Here is a 19913-nt window from a genome sequence, read left to right as displayed (position 1 = left end):
AAAATAAACCAAACCAAACCAAAGTAATGAAGAGTGAAAAGGCTCAAGTTTGTATTTTTTATCTTTATTTAGAATTTGTTGATTTATATATTTATTTATTTCTATTAATTTACTGTTACTCTACTAATATGTGATATATGATAAAATTGTTATATTTTTGTTTCACATAGTAACTATATGTTCTACATCAATTGACTATCAAACTATCATTGTTTATATACAAGATCAAACATTTATCATGAAAAGCAGGGTAAAATGTATGAATAAATACTATTGAAATGCAATATTACTTTTCAGAATATAAAAATGTTTCACATTCAATATGTCATAATACACTTTTGGGTCAAAAGTCTTTCCTCAATATTAATTTGAATGTTGTTTTTTTTTTTTTTTTTTTTCCGATCACTCGCCCTGACGTTATTCATGGTTGTATTTTATTGATGTTTGGCGTGTTGATCAAGACAAATATAGAAATTCCTCATGTAGAATACCTACGCACAATAACGCATATGTTATAGAAAAAATTAAAATTAGCAACACAATTCAGTTACCCGTGGCACCGTCATCATTCATACACTTACCAAAATATCATCAAAATGTGGTTAATAAATTTTCATGTAAACAGCAACAAAAATGAATGGAATTATCATGAAAATAAAACCAGTATCTTTCAGCGTACAAACTTTTGTTAAAATCGGCCTATCAACAAAATCAGGAATATTCTTTGAAAAACGGGTTAAATGACAAAATAATACAGCAGAATTAGATTGTGCAGAAAGACTTTTGACCCAGCAGTGTATTTATCCTTGTGCTGTTATGCATGGCCAAAAAAACATGTTCTACAATTGTTATCAATGATTTATACGTATTGTCACCCAGTTGTCAGCTCTCGTGTTTGTCTAAATGTCTATTTGAGGTAATTTATCTTAAGATATAATTTTCTATTATATATACAACTATACATGTATTACATTTATAAGGTTTTAGTAACTCACCTTGTCAGAAGGACTAGTGAGATTATATTGTTGTGTCCATTCAAACTTTTTTCCGTCACGACACCATCTTAATATACCTTTTAGAAGTGACGTATATTAACTTTTCCATCAAACAATCAGATATTAACACTATGTAAATATAAGATGTTTGCGACGGCATGTAAACGAAATTTCAATTCAAACTTAAAAACCACTAAACACGAGAAATAGTATCGAAATACATACACAGGAGGATATTATATGGTTTCCCATATCAGGAGCATAACAGGATATCGGTTTCTTCTGTCACACGAGAGAAATATATGTTTTATTGAACGGAAAACGATCTGTCACACGAGTGAAATATATGTTTTATTGAACGGAAAACGATTCTATATCTTTCTATTAATAACATATTACCTGTGAAACATAAGGACTTGTCAATTTGATAAAAACACTTTGTTACTGGTGAAATATATAGAGGATATTGATTATATTTTTCTGTCATACTCACTCATGGAAGAACATGTAAGTCAGCACTGGTTGTTTATCAAGTTGACAATTTCGGATATTTCACTGGGAGAAATGTAATAATATAATCACCAAGAGACACTTGACAAAGAACAACCATAATGAGATCGGGTGTTGCAGACGCATTGTGTAAGGTAAAACACTCTGTAACACATTATTGGAAATGTTCAATGCACACATGTTCACTACAAAGTTGATAAACTTACCGTGAAAACGACCCTGTGTTTATATTAAATCTCCATCCTAAAAATAGTAAACAGTAAATTACACTTTTTTGTAACTAAACACACAGTAAATATTTCCTCTGTGGAAATGACACTGTTTAAAGCAACTGTCACACTCGTGAAAATAACCCAATACGTGATATAACAATGTACAACACAAGACCCAAGAACTCCAAGAAAATAATCCTCATTTTCAAAAGAACTTGTGTAGTAATTACCACAATCATGAACATATATCAAGTAATTGTTTAAACCAATGATATCCAGATCAAAATAACGAATAATAGAAAGGTAAACAAAATAGAAAATAGAAAGGTCAAAATTATGAATAATAGAATGGTCAGGTCAAAATAACCAATAATAGAAAGGTCAAAATTATCAATATTAGGAAGGTCAAAATAACAAATAATATAAAAATCAAAATCATAAATAATATAAAGGTAAAAATAATAGAAAATAGAAAGATCAAACTTATAAATAATAGAATGGTCAAAATAACCAAAAATAGAAAGGTCAAAATAAAAAAAGAAATGGTCAAAATTATAAATATTAGGAGGGTCAAAATAATGAATAATAGAAAAGCCAAATTAAATGATGGAAAGGTCCAAAATGATTAATAATATAAAGGCCAAAATAAAAAATCGAAAGGTCAAAATCATAAATAATGTATAGGTAAGAATAAATGAAAGGTCAAAATAATAAATGATAGGAAGGTCAAAATGAAAAATAATAGAAAGGTCAAAATAACCACTTATGCAGCTTAAGCTTCAAGTGCCATATACACACAGTGCTTCTTTCATTTTTTGGTGTAGAAAAATACCCACAATGTTGTGTGATATGCATTTAATTTACGTATATTACTATTTGTGTTAAAACCAATCCTATTTGTCAGGACAATCATGGTTTGTTAAGTTTAGTTTGTAATAAGGCGAACACCCGTTTCTGATTGGCTGTTGAAAAACATACCTATGGTGGTATCTGTCAAAAAGGGAATGTAGTGTGACGGTATCCCATTGATAATATAACCAGTTTAGTGTGTCAGAACATGAGCAAGTACCGTCAGTCAGATATTCGGTATATGTGCTATGTTGTTTGTACTGTTTATTGTCGCTACCTTCTTTTTTCATTTATATAAACTTGTTATAGTTTTTATATTGTTTACACCTATTTTCTGTTTCATTTTAAAAATATATTTACAAATTGTTTTTTCTCTTTGTTATATTTATATTAAATAACTTACTATTTAACATGTTGTTAACGGTACAAAAAGTAAAATCAATAAAGCCTAAATGTTTATTGATGTGTAGCTCATTTTCTACAAGTTTCTTTACTGCCTTTTAATATACGAATCGATATGTATTTGCACTTTTTATGACATTTATATGGAAACCTGTCTTGCTAAGCAATAAATTGTTCCAAAATGCACGTGTAACGTTCTTGTTCTATTTTAGTTTTTGTTTAAAACACAAAAATAAAGGAACTAATGAGACACACAAAACATTGCCGTCTTTTCTTTCTTTTTTTTTTTTTTTTTTACTAAATACTAAGTACAATGAGCGGTGAATAAATTATTATATAACAGAACTTTCAAAACACGAGAAGCTTCAAAACTAAACCAAACACGAACCAACCCTTGCACAAAAGTTCAATTCTACAATGTCATGTTAGGTCGACAACCTATTTCACCATCTGACGAAGTAGTCAGTGAGTAGAGATATACATAAGTTATATACTGTTGACGTTTGTAGAGAAGTATCCATCCTAATGTTATATAAAATCACCCAATAAAAAACCTCTACCTGTAAAACGTCACTGCAGCAAGCTAGCGTTGTCTATCGCGTCCAGTAAAAAGGACGTCACTGATGGTCTTTGATTTAACGCATACAAAATTAATTATGAAGTCAAGCAGTCGGTAATAAATATTTTTCATTTGGAACATATAAAATGTTACTTCTTTGTTGTCTTCTGGCCACGCTGATGCATATTCCCACCAATTGTCACTGTACGGGGCACTATGACCTTCTGTGATGCCTTTTCTTGAGATTTCAGGTCATCCATGACGGCAAATATTGCATCCAGCTTTGTGTTTTGCCTCTCCAGTGCCTGTTTGTATTCAGTTTCCTCTGGGCTGGATGTCTTCCTCTGGGACAGCATATCCGTCTGAATTTTGGAATACATGTCCTCTGCTTCTCGTTTGATTTTTTCTGCTTCTCTTTTTTTTTCCGTCCAACTCACGTTCCAATCTTGTATTCTCTGCAGTAAGTCGTTCAATTTCCGTTCTATCTTGATGCTCATTGTCCTTGGCAACTCGAACTTCGCCATTTAAATCCAGAACCTGGTCTTGGAGACCAGATATTCTGCGACGCAATTCGTCATTTTCCTTGCGTAAACCCACATTGTCCATGTTCGACTGTGTAAGCTTTTGCCATCGTTCATTCTCCTTGTCTCGTATATCGCGTTGCAATGTTTTTCAACTTTTCGTATTTCTCCCTCAGATGTTGGTACTCGAGGTTGGACTGGTGTAGTTTGTCCACACACTCTTGTAAATGGTTGATAGCTTCTTCATTTCTCTGAAGCAGTTCGTCTTTTTGATCACTCCAGTCTTTCTGGAACACAGAAAACCTCTCTTCCATACGTTTATCCATGTCTTCCTGATAATGGCGACGTTCTTTCTCCAACTGGGCGGCAAAATTTTCCGTCATCTTTTGACAAAATTCCGACAGCACATTATTCATTTGGGAAGACACATCCTGTTGGACAACAGTAGGCGCACGATGTGCACCAGAAGCACCGGCGCCTTCACTTACAATTCTTGCCTGAAACATGCCGCGAAAAAATAAATATCATGAATACAACTGCAGCTCAATTTAATTTAAAATGCGATATATGAAATTATCAAAATAGATTAAGTTATGTAGTAATTTTCTTCTCTGATATTCTCATGTTTTCAACAATTGCTATTTCTGATTTTCACTCTTTTGGCCTTTATCATCAGTAAGAATCTACAAGGATGACTATATATATATATATTTATATACAAAATTAAGACTCCGGGTGTGTTGTTAACAGCATAGCATCAGACAGTACATGTTTAATAGAAAAATCAATGAAGAAGAAAATTACTCGATTACAGAAATAATCACATGTGGCGAATACTGGTGAAAGTATCACTTCATAAAAGACTTTATTCATTCTTGATGATATATTGAGTCAACGAGAATCGTCTGACATATGGTCAAGTAAAATGTACATATTACAACATCATCACAATATTGGTATCAATAGTAAAATAGAAATACAACATGTTAAGTTTAAATAATAATTGAATACATAAATATGTAACACATGTTGCTATAAATAGCTCAGTAGTAATATAATGATGGAAAAATGTCACAGTTATATTATTTGAGATTGGCATATTGCACTAATATTCCAGTTTCCTGGTAGCCTGATCAATCATGCAGAGGGCTCTGCTTTTGTGCTGGTCATACCAACTCGAACCACATTGAAGAGTTGGCAAGCGTTTACCGCCATAACCTAGATACCTGTTAACATATACAGTCATCATTATGTGGCATTAGCTGTTGCGAATAAAAATGGAAACAAAAAGATAAACAGCTAGGCTTACGTGATGATGATTGGTTGGCTGACGACTAAGAGGTCTTGTCTCGCGACTTCCGGGTATGTAAGCCGTGGACCTGGCGGTCTGGTACGGGCCTAGGCCTGTGGAAAGGTAACCATATATAGTTTTTTTTTAATTATATATATGTATATATAACATAGTAACAGAGTTGACGAAGTAAGACAACTTTATGACTCGTACCCTGACCGGAATCCGGTATACCCCGGCGCCACATCAGCGTTCTTGAAAAAAGAACGTTTCAATGGCGCAGTGATGGTCGACCCGATATCCTGACATGATCATAGTGGAAGTCGTCTATTAGATGATATGAATACCTGGGTAGCAGAAAATTCAAATCTTTATCTTCGGACAACTTTATGACTCGTGCCCTAACCGGGCCTCGAACTTACGATCTACCCAAGCCAGAAATACCCGCAGCTTACTATATATATAACATAGTAACACAGTTGACAAAGGAAGACAACTTTATGACTCGCGCCTTGACCAGGCCTCGAACTTACGATCTACGGTACCCAATCGCCTATCCAGAAATACCCGCAGCTAACTATACTTTAGAAAACCAATCTTTGGAAAACTGGTGTCATATAAAGAGGTTAATTGTTTATCATATTGGTGTTGGATTTCTCATAAAAAAAGGCTGCTATATTCCACTAACATTAATAGCACGTTCGTCTCACAGAAACGCTCCAGACCAAGGGTCTTGTACTCCAGTAGTGATAATGGTTAGTCGACCTTTTTGGCGGGAAGCATGCATACTATATACGTGCATATACTCCGCGGTTATCAAGTTCATGGATTGAAGAACTGTGGGCATGCCAGTTTGAAAGACGGTCTAACTACATTGGATTTGGCATATAACTAGATCATGACTAATAATGAATTTTTAATTAGTAACTTTTTTATTTCCATATTGATATCAATATCACTACGCCTTATTTGCATATACATGAGTATCCAAACCAGGTCACAATTCCGCCGCTGTCGACTCATATTATCGTTGTAAAAAACTGGTCGCACGACTCGTGGTCGTTAAATATGGTATTTTTCATTGTCGTTGGTTATGTTTCTTGTGTCTTTTGTAACGTTTTAAGAGTTTTTTTCTCTCTCTTTTGTTGTTAGGTTATGAAGTCATAAACAAAAAAACGGATGGGCATTATTCATAGTCGGGATACCAATCCGTTTTTTTTTTTGTCTATGACTTCATAAACCTAAGAAAAATTAAGAATAATGCTTATAGCTTAAGTTAAATAACTCAACACAACACTAATAAGATAATCGCAATCTTATTCATTTATTTGATTACTTGAATCTAAGATAGCGGCGCCCATTATTGACAGTCAAGCACCCATGTCCCTGCGATTTCTCCTGAGAAAAGACTTTATTCTAAATTTAACAGACGCTCGTCATAAGAAAAAGGATAACTGTTTCAAAGGATAACGGACCTCAACTCAAAATCGGATGTAGCACAGGCTGCTATGAACTCCTAAAGACGAATTACTTAGTGCTACTAAAGATCAACAACTAACGGAACATTTTGCGATCTTCTTCTCCTGTGAAATCGTTAGCGACAAGATTGGTAGCTCGCCCGAAATGATTATCAAAACCCATAACAGATTTAAACATTCCGATACAGAAGGAAAAGGTCACGAATTCACCATCAACTTGTATCACACTCACTGTTCCCTCCTAATCAATGGTAGAAACATATCAATTTCAAGATGACAGTCTTCCTGATATCGAAGATGCAATAAGAAAAACATCCAAACATGTCGAAGCTCAACAGTTTTCTGCCCTCATTGACAGGTGTCTGAAAGTAAGTATAGATAAACCAGATGAGCAGACCAGGATATGCGATGGAATACTATCAAGGGCATCTTCGCTAGCCAAGGCTTCTGTCTACGTTACACTACACGAACCCTTGGCGGATATAGTCGTGTTCAACCCGTCGCGCCCTGGAATCCCAGGGCACCCAATCAAATCGCGTTTTACGTTCAGGCTTGGTTTCGCAGTAAACAAAAATTGCGGCACCCAGTACAGAGCTACAATGTCGACTATGTCATGCCATTTTACCTATATACAGAGACGAACTATCTTTAGGGAAACATTCGCAGTGTTTGATCAAACTATTTAAGTCATTGATCACATATCTCATCAAAATGACACAAGCCTCCATGTGTGTTTGTAAACATCTCAGATGAAGTAAATCGGTAACGCTCGTTTTGATTGGTCGAAAATGTCATGCGTAAAGAGTGGTAATTTTGAATCTCCGCTAGAGGGCCAGAACTGACGCCTATATCCGCCAAGGGTTCGTGTAGTGTAACGTAATCAGAAGCCTTGGCTAGCGAAGATGTATCAAGGGATACCCCCAATGACATGATATTAACTGATACCCTAGTCATCAAACACCAAGTTGTCACATCGGGCAACACCAAACCTGCTGACCTAAATATATATTTCCATTGTAATCTTAATGCTACCAAAGGCATAGGTGGCATCTGCCAGCACTGGTATCACTTTTAATTTCCAGAATTTTATGAAGAATGAGATGACGCATACAGTTTCTTATCATGTAAACTCCTAACTGTGAGGTCGGAGTTCCTACAATACTCATATACCAGTCCTACGGATCTTAATGGGGTGATGAAGTACAGGAACTGAAACCCGTCACAACCGAGAAACAGTATACCATTGATACCCTACAGATCAATGCCAAGCACAACTGTGGTATTCCAAATCCAACTGAGGCAAAACAAAAAACAAAAAAACTGTCGTTATTGAGAAACAAAACATAAACACTGTAAGCTCGTCACCAATCTTAGCCTTTGTACCTCTTACAGGACCATCTTCAAAACCAGATGATACAGCTAGGAGACGAACAAAGCAGGAACTGAAACTAAAACCATAGATAACGAAATAAAACAATCTTAAATACTTAATCTTTTATCGCAAAGTTGGAAACAAAAGTGATTGACATTGAGAAAAGTAATCGCCTTCTCCGTACGAAAATCAACTTACAAGGAAGTCATAGTAACCCGGCCCCCACCTACGCAGTCACAACAACCCTGCGCACATGATAGTATAGCGTCTCATGGAAGCTATAACCATCAAGCCCTATTGTACACCTACAGAGGTAGCTACACCAACTGGAGTTAGAACAACTGCAACTACGGACAATGATCACGAACATGGAACGACTTATGCATCCACTCCCTCCTCGATGTAACCATAACCATCCAGATCCGCTTATACCGCCAAAGAAAGTCAAGTTTATAGATAAAGCAAATGAATTTACCGGTATTCCCGACACAAATGATGAAAGATCTATACCAACAGTTTTTATTGTAGGGCCGTGCTGCAAACCGCGAATGGCGGCGGAACCAAGATCTATTATACTAGGAACTTTCAAAATCAAAAATGTACCGAGCAGTCCTGTTTATCTATAGATCACCTACTTAAGTCCACAGACAGTCTGAACATCCAAGAAAACTAGCTCTTCCAGTTCCAATATAGCCTACTTTAAACAGATCTTCATCACTTCCATGCCAAATTTGCTGACTCAAAAGACCCAATGTCACCCCTACAAATACCCAGAGGTTATGGAGGTTTTTCAATACTACATAATAATCAATTGAATGCTAACTATAATCATAACCCATATGGTAATGAGAGGATCAGTGTTAGAACTCGATTAATTCCCACCTATCTGTATAATAAATGTGTACATGCCCCCCAGAGAGAAATTCTCCGACAGTGAATACAAGGATACAAATAATAGAGGAAATAATTAACAAGTTCGATTATCATGCAATCATATTATGCGGTGATCTAAACGCCTCATTACAACTGCGCCCAAACAATTCCAGAGACAGAATCCTTACCGAGTTCTACGAGGAAGGGGAATTACGAACTCTACAAAAGGGAACTACAAGGACCAGGCAGAAACAGATTACTTCTTATCCAACAAGAAAGCAGAACATAGTATATCCAGGTGTATAGTTCTCGAGGAAAGCTCGGTCAACCACAATGATCATAGGCATGTACCAGTACTACTAGAAGTAAGACTACAAATCGACAAAGTTCAAAGAGAGACAGCTGTCCACATCAAAACAAACTTGGGGAAATGTGACAAGGAACCCTTTAAATCCTATATCGCCAAAAACCTACAACCCTTAGAATCACCAGCTAATGAACTTGAAACGATATCTGCTATACAACACCCAGGAAGAACTCTAACTAGGGCTACAAGCAGAGGTACCCCCAACTATAAACATGTGGCTCGGAAGGAAAACTTAGGTAAGCCATGGAACGAGTAAATAAAAAGCCAAAAAAAAACAAAAAACAAAAAACACAAAAAACACAAAAAAACAAACTCGCAATGTAAAATTGAAAATTGCTGGTAAACCACGAGATTTAAACAACCGAAATTACGTGGAAATGAAGTATGCCTAATAAGAATTACAGAAACTTCAAAGGCAATTGTCAGCTAGCAAAAGGAGAGAATGGGCCAACAGGATTATGGATTCGACTGGGGACTATTGTTCTATTGCTAGACCAAATACTTCAACAGGCTTGTTACACCGAAAGAAGATCACCGCTTCAACCTTCAACAAAGAAATGTCCGACGAAATCAACACAATCATTTGCATCCTCAGCGATAAGGATAACAAGATATCTCCCGTCAGAGTAGCTGAGATTCAAAAAGCTATCGCCAAACTTAATACTAAGAAGGCTCCAGACAACATGAGTTTAACAAGTGAACATTTCAATGGTCCGTAAACAAAGGGCGGTGTACGTCATCGAAAAATTTGAGAACTGAAAGGGTTTAACAGGTGCATTTCAGTTCCTGTAAAGACGTTTATAGGTTTGTGAAACAATGCGATATTTCCTAATCTTGGATCTGTTAAAAGGATTGAGCTACCGCTGTTAAAAAAAATGTTCAGAATATGTAAAAAGTTGCTCAATTTGTGATGTATTGAAGGAATGGTGGTCAAACGATTCTGGAAATTTCATAGCATCTTTATCACAGTGGTTGAAAAATTGTTTTGCGCCAGAAGAAGATTTTCGCAGAAAAAGTTTTAACGGCTGCACAGGGCAACGGATTTCTTTTGTCATCTAACGAGACCGCCCTGGCAATTCTTTTGTTTGGTTTCTTTAAGCCCTATTCCTGGTTGTCAACATCAGTGTGAAAATTGAAAGATCCTGGAGTTTAATTGTGAGTGGAAATATAATCCACGGTGACAAAGTGTATTCGTCATACGACGCCCTTAGTCTAAGGATAACTGGATTTAAATTCTGGTGAAGTTAAGTACCAATCTTAATTTTGTCGTCATTGTCAATTATGGTTTTGTGTTATGTTATGTTTGTCGACCGAAAAAAAATGTATTAATTTGAAATTAATAGTCCTCAATTGCTTTTTTAATTCATTTTTCTTTTCTTTGGCCTGCTTTGTGATTGGTCGCTCATTTCTTGTTTGGCTTTTTTTATGATACTTCGTCCGGCGACGTTTCAAAAAATACAAAATGTCCTTGAGCTCAGCAACTCCCATGTTTTCATGATAATCTCAATTCCCAAAATATCTACAGGGTTTCAACGTTGAACGCCATGACTGATTGTACAGCAGACGAAAAAGTAGTTATATGTGTATTACGTCATAAAAAAACAACAATGTACATTTTTTTGGTCTATGCGGGAATAACCTTGATTTTTCAAACGAATGAAAATGTATGTAACAAATGAAATCAAATTATTATGTCATAAAAAACCGATGTACATTGTTTTGGTCTATGCGGAAACGACGTACATTGTTTTGGTCTATGAGGAAATAGCATTAATTTTTAAACCAATAAAATGTATATAACAAATGATATAAAATTATAACGTCATAAAAAAATGGTCTAAGCGGAAATAATCTTAATTTTCAAACCAATGAAAATGTGTGTAACAACTGAATTTTAACAAGAAGTCCAGAGGGTCTGAATCGGTCATTTGGATATTCCGGGAATTATGGCAAAATACTCCAATTTAATTCAAGTGATATTTCAAATATTTTCCTGCTTTCGAACTACCTCTCCCAATAATGGTTCAAACTACACGTGGACCAAATCCTGTCGTTCTTGAAAAAAAAAAGGATTTTTAATGGGTTTTTTTTGCCACAATTTCTTTTTTTGTTCCCAAATCTCTATTGGGCCAGCTTCTTTGGCCTCAGGGGAGCAACACCCTCCGTTTAAATAACATTATATCTCCTTTGCCAAATATTGCTCCAGAACAAATTTCATCAAAAACCATTCAGGCATTCAGGACTAGTAGGATTTTAAAGGAAATGTCAAGGACGCCGGACAGACGGACGACGGAAGCTGCACCATGGCATAAGCTCATAGCCAACGAGAGCGAAATAAATGCCATATCCAACAACCACCAGTTGTGCAACCTGTTTGTCTACGACGGTTGAGTATTTACAAACTATAACTTTACAAGACGGTCACAACAAGATTTACATCAAACGAACCTTTTTTTTTTTTTTTTTTTTTATTTGTTGTCTGATAAGCTGAATACACTGATGTAGCGTACACTTAGACAGTGGGTCAAGTACTCTGGATTTTTACTGTTCCTCCGAAATATACAGCCCTATATAACCCTTATGTCACAATATAACTGTAGTTTTACTTTTCCCACAGCCCCTCGCGATAATGTTTGAAGCACAGGTACTTTGTGAACATGATTATGTTTTTTTTTAACTTAGATGTTACATTATAGATACAAAGCCAAGGTATGATACATGTTTTTACAAATTAAGCATGCTATAATGTAACATTTAGATTAAAAAACATCTTAATCATGTCCACAAGTACCTGTGGTTTGAAATATCCAGTATGGTACAGTGTTACTGCAAACATTTACGTTCTCGCGAACGACTGATTTCCTTGGTGTGCTGAGTGTAAATCTGTGGTTGATATGTATTCTCATGCCCTTAAACAATAGACGTATATACGTTATCAGTTTCTGACACACTTCTAAGTGAAATAATTCGTAAAGTAACAACAAAGTATGGTGACTATAGATTTATTATATACAGACTACCGAGTAGGTAACCACAGATGTCCATATCGTTACACTTTACCATGTCACGGTGATAATGTACGCCTGTAGGTAACCACAGATGTCCATACCGTTACACTTTACCATGTCACGGTGATAATGTACGCCTGTAGGTAACCATAGATGTCCATATCGTTACACTTTACCATGTCATGGTGATAATGTACGCCTGTAGGTAACCACAGATGTCCATATCGTTACACATAATCTGCGAAGTTTTCGAAGACACTATATCACAGCTATAGACCGGGGTAACGAAAATGCATTCTGTGCGACAGGTATTGTTTCAATGGGTCACTTTCACCGATAACGTTTTTGGAAGGAATCTCGAGTTTCGTTCGTTAAATCATCACGATTACCACGGAGCTAAGGTGTAAGCTGAATAATCGAGGTAGGCGGTTGGTGTGGACGATTGTGTAGTGTGCCCTTGATTTCGAGTTCTGTGGTCATTCGATAGACAAAGTCTAGTATTGCTATTTAAAGACAATACATCATCAATGTAGATACCAGGAAGTTCCAACCAAGGGTTATCCCAGTCGGGTAAACCCAGACGCATGAGTTTTACCTCAATCTGTAAATTCCCTAATATAAGTCATTGGGCTAGAAAGAGTACTCTTCTCAAATTCCAATACAGACTATTTATTTCTCAATCATGATACAAAAATGCCGGCGAGATTTTAAATCCTATATTTCGCTGGACGCAGTAGAAAAATAATACTAACATATCTTAACTACATACCTTATATGATAATGTCAGTTATATACGGGGCCAGTCATGGGGACGTCAGTTACGGGGCCAGTCATGGGGACGTCAGTTACGGGGCCAGTCATGAGGACGTCAGCTACGGGACCAGTCATGGGGACGTCAGTTACGGGGCCAGTCATGAGGACGTCAGTTATAGGGCCAGTCATGGGGACGTCAGTTATAGGGCCAGTCATGAGGACGTCAGTTACGGGGTCAGTCATGGGGACGTCAGTTATAGGGCCAGTCATGGGGACGTCAGTTACGGGGCCAGTCACGGGGACGTCAGTTACGGGGCCAGTCATGAGGACGTCAGTTACGGGGACAGTCATGAGGACGTCAGTTATAGGGCCAGTCATGGGGACGTCAGTTATAGGGCCAGTCATGATGACGTTAGTTATAGAGCCAGTCATGGGGACGTCAGTTACGGGGCCAGTCATGAGGACGTCAGTTATAGGGCCAGTCATGGGGACGTCAGTTACGGGGCCAGTCATGAGGACGTCAGTTATAGAGCCAGTCATGGGGACGTCATTATAGGGCCAATCATGATGACGTTAGTTATACGGCCAGTCATGGGGACGTCAGTTACGGGACCAGTCATGAGGACGTTAGTTACGGGGCCAGTCATGAGGACGTCAGTTACGGGGTCAGTCATGGGGACGTCAGTTATAGGGCCAGTCATGGGGACGTCAGTTACGGGGCCAGTCATGAGGACGTCAGTTACGGGGCCAGTCATGAGGACGTCAGTTATAGGGCCAGTCATGGGGACGTCAGTTATAGGGCCAGTCATGATGACGTTAGTTATAGAGCCAGTCATGGGGATGTCAGTTACGGGGCCAGTCATGAGGACGTCAGTTATAGGGCCAGTCATGATGACGTTAGTTATAGGGCCAGTCATGGGGACGTCAGTTACGGGGCCAGTCATGAGGACGTCAGTTATAGGGCCAGTCATGAGGACGTCAGTTATAGGGCCAGTCATGATGACGTTAGTTATAGGGCCAGTCATGGGGACGTCAGTTACGGGGCCAGTCATGAGGACGTCAGTTATAGGGCCAGTCATGGGGACGTCAGTTATAGGGCCAGACATGGGGACGTCAGTTATAGGGCAAGTCATGGGGACATCAGTTATAGGGCCAGTCATGAGGACGTCAGTTATAGGGCCAGTCATGAGGACGTCAGTTATAGGGCCAGTCATGGGGACGTCAGTTACGGGGCCAGTCATGAGGACGTCAGTTATAGGACCAGTCATGGGGACGTCAGTTACGGGGCCAGTCATGAGGACGTCAGTTATAGGGCCAGTCATGAGGACGTCAGTTATAGGGCCAGTCATGGGGACGTCAGTTACGGGGCCAGTCATGATGACGTTAGTTACGGGGCCAGTCATGGGGACGTCAGTTATAGGGCCAGTCATGGGGACGTCAGTTACGGGGCCAGTCATGAGGACGTCAGTTATAGGACCAGTCATGGGGACATCAGTTATAGGGCCAGTCATGGGGACGTCAGTTACGGGGCCAGTCATGGGGACGTCAGTTACGGGGCCAGACATGAGGACGTCAGTTACGGGGCCAGTCATGAGGACGTCAGTTACGGGGCCAGACATGGGGACGTCAGTTACGGGGCCAGTCATGAGGACGTCAGTTACGGGGCCAGACATGGGGACGTCAGTTATAGGGCCAGTCATGAGGACGTCAGTTATAGGGCCAGTCATGAGGACGTCAGTTATAGGGCCAGTCATGGGGACGTTAGTTACGGGGTCAGTCATGGGGACGTCAGTTACGGGGCCAGTCATGATGACGTTAGTTACGGGGCCAGTCATGGGGACGTCAGTTATAGGGCCAGTCATGGGGACGTCAGTTACGGGGCCAGTCATGAGGACGTCAGTTATAGGGCCAGTCATGGGGACATCAGTTATAGGGCCAGTCATGAGGACGTCAGTAACGGGGCCAGTCATGGGGACGTCAGTTATAGGGCCAGTCATCAGGACGTCAGTTATAGGGCCAGTCATGGGGACATCAGTTATAGGGCCAGTCATGGGGACGTTAGTTACGGGGCCAGTCACGAGGACGTCAGTTACGGGGCCAGTCATGAGGACGTCAGTTACGGGGCCAGTCATGAGGACGTCAGTTACGGGGCCAGTCATGGGGACGTCAGTTACGGGGCCAGTCATGGGGACGTCAGTTACGGGACCAGTCATGAGGACGTCAGTTACGGGGCCAGTCATGAGGACGTCAGTTACGGGGCCAGTCATGAGGACGTCAGTTATAGGGCCAGTCACGGGGACATCAGTTATAGGGCCAGTCATGAGGACGTCAGTTACGGGGTCAGCCATGGGGACGTCAGTTACGGGGCCAGTCATGGGGACGTCAGTTACGGGGCCAGTCATGGGGACGTCAGTTACGGGACCAGTCATGAGGACGTCAGTTACGGGGCCAGTCATGAGGACGTCAGTTATAGGGCCAGTCATGGGGACATCAGTTATAGGGCCAGTCATGAGGACGTCAGTTACGGGGTCAGCCATGGGGACGTCAGTTACGGGGCCAGTCATGAGGACGTCAGTTATAGGGCCAGTCATGGGGACGTCAGTTACGGGGCCAGTCATGGGGACATCAGTTATGGGGCCAGTCATGAGGACGTCAGTTACGGGGCCAGACATGGGGACATCAGTTATAGGGAAAGTCATGGGGACATCAGTTATAGGGCCAGTCATGGGGACATCAGTTATAGGGCCAGTCATGGGGACGTCAGTTATAGGGCCAGTCATGGGGACGTCAGTTACGGGGCCAGTCATGAGGACGTCAGTTATAGGGCCAGTCATGGGGACATCAGTTATAGGGCCAGTCATGGGGACGTTAGTTACGGGGCCAGTCATGAGGACGTCAGTTACGGGGCCAGACATGAGGACGTCAGTTACGGGGCCAGTCATGAGGACGTCAGTTACGGGGCCAGACATGGGGACGTCAGTTACGGGGCTAGTCATGAGGACGTCAGTTACGAGGCCAGACATGGGGACGTCAGTTATAGGGCCAGTCATGAGGACGTCAGTTACGGGGCCAGTCATGAGGACGTCAGTTATAGGGCCAGTCATGATGACGTTAGTTATAGGGCCAGTCATGGGGACATCAGTTATAGGGCCAGTCATGAGGACGTCAGTTACGGGGCCAGTCATGATGACGTTAGTTACGGGGCCAGACATGGGGACGTCAGTTACGGGGCCAGTCATGATGACGTTAGTTACGGGGCCAGTCATGGGGACGTCAGTTATAGGGCCAGACATGGGGACGTCAGTTATAGGGCAAGTCATGGGGACATCAGTTATAGGGCCAGTCATGAGGACGTCAGTTATAGGGCCAGTCATGAGGACGTCAGTTATAGGGCCAGTCATGGGGACGTCAGTTACGGGGCCAGTCATGATGACGTTAGTTACGGGGCCAGTCATGGGGACGTCAGTTAGAGGGCCAGTCATGGGGACGTCAGTTACGGGGCCAGTCATGAGGACGTCAGTTATAGGGCCAGTCATGAGGACGTCAGTTATAGGGCCAGTCATGGGGACGTCAGTTACGGGGCCAGTCATGATGACGTTAGTTACGGGGCCAGTCATGGGGACGTCAGTTATAGGGCCAGTCATGGGGACGTCAGTTACGGGGCCAGTCATGAGGACGTCAGTTATAAGACCAGTCATGGGGACATCAGTTATAGGGCCAGTCATGGGGACGTCAGTTACGGGGCCAGTCATGGGGACGTCAGTTACGGGGCCAGACATGAGGACGTCAGTTACGGGGTCAGCCATGGGGACGTCAGTTACGGGGCCAGTCATGAGGACGTCAGTTATAGGGCCAGTCATGAGGACGTCAGTTATAGGGCCAGTCATGGGGACGTTAGTTACGGGGCCAGTCATGGGGACGTCAGTTACGGGGCCAGTCATGATGACGTTAGTTACGGGGCCAGTCATGGGGACGTCAGTTATAGGGCCAGTCATGGGGACGTCAGTTACGGGGCCAGTCATGAGGACGTCAGTTATAGGGCCAGTCATGGGGACATCAGTTATAGGGCCAGTCATGAGGACGTCAGTAACGGGGCCAGTCATGGGGACGTCAGTTATAGGGCCAGTCATGGGGACGTCAGTTATAGGGCCAGTCATAGGGACATCAGTTATAGGGCCAGTCATGGGGACGTTAGTTACGGGGCCAGTCACGAGGACGTCAGTTACGGGGCCAGTCATGAGGACGTCAGTTACGGGGCCAGTCATGAGGACGTCAGTTACGGGGCCAGTCATGGGGACGTCAGTTACGGGGCCAGTCATGGGGACGTCAGTTACGGGGCCAGACATGAGGACGTCAGTTACGGGGCCAGTCATGAGGACGTCAGTTACGGGGCCAGACATGGGGACGTCAGTTACGGGGCCAGTCATGAGGACGTCAGTTACGGGGCCAGACATGGGGACGTCAGTTATAGGGCCAGTCATGAGGACGTCAGTTATAGGGCCAGTCATGAGGACGTCAGTTATAGGGCCAGTCATGGGGACGTTAGTTACGGGGCCAGTCATGGGGACGTCAGTTACGGGGCCAGTCATGGGGACGTCAGTTACGGGGCCAGTCATGGGGACGTCAGTTACGGGGCCAGTCATGAGGACGTCAGTTATAGGGCCAGTCATGGGGACGTCAGTTACGGGGCCAGTCATGAGGACGTCAGTTACGGGGCCAGTCATGGGGACGTCAGCTACGGGGCCAGTCATGAGGACGTCAGTTACGGGGCCAGTCATGGGGACGTCAGTTACGGGGCCAGACATGGGGACGTCACTTATAGGGCCAGTCATGAGGACGTCAGTTACGGGGCCAGTCATAGGGACGTCAGTTACGGGGCCAGACATGGGGACGTCAGTTATAGGGCCAGTCATGGGGACATCAGTTATGGGGCCAGTCATGAGGACGTCAGTTACGGGGCCAGACATGGGGACATCAGTTATAGGGCAAGTCATGGGGACATCAGTTATAGGGCCAGTCATGGGGACATCAGTTATAGGGCCAGTCATGAGGACGTCAGTTACGGGGCCAGTCATGCGGACGTCAGTTACGGGGCCAGACATGGGGACATCAGTTATAGGGCAAGTCATGGGGACATCAGTTATAGGGCAAGTCATGGGGACATCAGTTATAGGGCCAGTCATGAGGACGTCAGTTACGGGGCCAGACATGGGGACGTCAGTTATAGGGCCAGTCATGAGGACGTCAGTTATAGGGCCAGTCATGAGGACGTCAGTTATAGGGCCAGTCATGGGGACGTTAGTTTCGGGGCCAGTCATGGGGACGTCAGTTACGGAGCCAGTCATGGGGACGTCAGTTACGGGGCCAGTCATGAGGACGTCAGTTATAGGGCCAGTCATGGGGACGTCAGTTACGGGGCCAGTCATGAGGACGTCAGTTACGGGGCCAGTCACGGGGACGTCAGTTATAGGGCCAGTCATGGGGACGTCAGCTACGGGGCCAGTCATGAGGACGTCAGTTACGGGGCCAGTCATGGGGACGTCAGTTACGGGGCCAGACATGGGGACGTCACTTATAGGGCCAGTCATGAGGACGTCAGTTACGGGGCCAGTCATAGGGACGTCAGTTACGGGGCCAGACATGGGGACATCTGTTATAGGGCAAGTCATGGGGACATCAGTTATAGGGCCAGTCATGAGGACGTCAGTTACGGGGCCAGTCATGGGAACGTCAGTTACGGGGCCAGACATGGGGACATCAGTTATAGGGCAAGTCATGGGGACATCAGTTATAGGGCCAGTCATGGGGACGTCAGTTACGGGGCCAGTCATGAGGACGTCAGTTACGGGGCCAGACATGGGGACATCAGTTATAGGGCAAGTCATGGGGACATCAGTTATAGGGCCAGTCATGGGGACATCAGTTATAGGGCCAGTCATGAGGACGTCAGTTACGGGGCCAGTCATGGGAACGTCAGTTACGGGGCCAGACATGGGGACATCAGTTATAGGGCAAGTCATGGGGACATCAGTTATAGGGCCAGTCATGAGGACGTCAGTTACGGGGCCAGTCACGGGGACGTCAGTTACGGGGCCAGTCATGAGGACGTCAGTTATATGGTCAGTCATGGGGAAATCAGTTATAGGGCCAGTCATGGGGACGTCAGTTATATGGTCAGTCATGGGGAAATCAGTTACGGGGCCAGTCATGAGGACGTCAGTTACGGGGCCAGTCATGGGGACGTCAGTTATAGGGCCAGTCATGAGGACGTCAGTTACGGGGCCAGTCATGAGGACGTCAGTTACGGGGCCAGTCATGAGGACGTCAGTTACGGGGCCAGTCATGGGGACGTTTTGGTGGCATCACATGACAGTGTGATCATATCAATTCCTTACACACTGTTTTCCTCAGAGGAAACGTTTTATACCAGCATGAACGTAGATAGTCGTAGACACTAAGTATAACACTATCAAATATTAAACAATTATAATAAGAAATCAAATATCAAATAATAATATCTTTAGATATATTTACAATAACAAAAATTTAAATGTGAATTACCAAGCATGAAATGTCACTAACAAATAAACAATTATATCATCATGGATGCATGCCAAACCAAGATGTTAGCATATTCAACAAAATTGAGGTTATAATTAAACAACGCCATACAGATGTTTCGTCCTTCTGGGATTTGTCAGTGTTGCTAAGGACCGTTGTGCT

The 19913-nt window shown here is 42.2% G+C and overlaps 2 protein-coding genes across 2 annotated transcripts; one reads left to right on the top strand and one right to left on the bottom strand.

The window, feature by feature from the left end:
- Positions 1-3254: 3254 nt before the first annotated feature.
- Positions 3255-5448, bottom strand: LOC117331468. Its single transcript, XM_033890196.1, has 2 exons — positions 5358-5448; positions 3255-4545 (listed from the first exon to the last, which is right to left on the bottom strand). The coding sequence occupies exon 2, from the start codon at positions 4462-4464 to the stop codon at positions 4162-4164; it is 303 nt and encodes a 100-aa protein (XP_033746087.1). The 5' UTR covers positions 4465-4545; positions 5358-5448; the 3' UTR covers positions 3255-4161.
- A 3109-nt stretch (positions 5449-8557) lies between these two features.
- LOC117331023 (filaggrin-like) lies at positions 8558-19648 on the top strand. Its single transcript, XM_033889616.1, has 5 exons — positions 8558-8713; positions 9236-9665; positions 9940-10144; positions 13780-16273; positions 16661-19648. Exons 1-5 carry the CDS (start codon positions 8558-8560, stop codon positions 19646-19648), a joined length of 6273 nt encoding a protein of 2090 aa, XP_033745507.1.
- Positions 19649-19913: the final 265 nt, after the last annotated feature.

This window comes from Pecten maximus, chromosome 7, assembly GCF_902652985.1.
Source record: "Pecten maximus chromosome 7, xPecMax1.1, whole genome shotgun sequence".
Taxonomy (NCBI): domain Eukaryota; kingdom Metazoa; phylum Mollusca; class Bivalvia; order Pectinida; family Pectinidae; genus Pecten; species Pecten maximus.
The sequence above is the reverse complement of the archived record's forward strand: the minus strand, read 5'-3'. Positions and strand labels throughout refer to the sequence as shown.

Bases quoted from the DNA above. Each gene is read 5' to 3' on its own strand.
- LOC117331468 (XM_033890196.1), bottom strand. From the start codon at position 4,464: ATGAATAATGTGCTGTCGGAATTTTGTCAAAAGATGACGGAAAATTTT.
- LOC117331023 (XM_033889616.1), top strand. From the start codon at position 8,558: ATGGAACGACTTATGCATCCACTCCCTCCTCGATGTAACCATAACCAT. The intron at 9,666-9,939 runs GTAAGCCATGGA...ATACTTCAACAG, and splicing joins GGCTCGGAAGGAAAACTTAG to GCTTGTTACACCGAAAGAAG. The intron at 10,145-13,779 runs GTAAACAAAGGG...TTATACGGCCAG, and splicing joins AGTGAACATTTCAATGGTCC to TCATGGGGACGTCAGTTACG.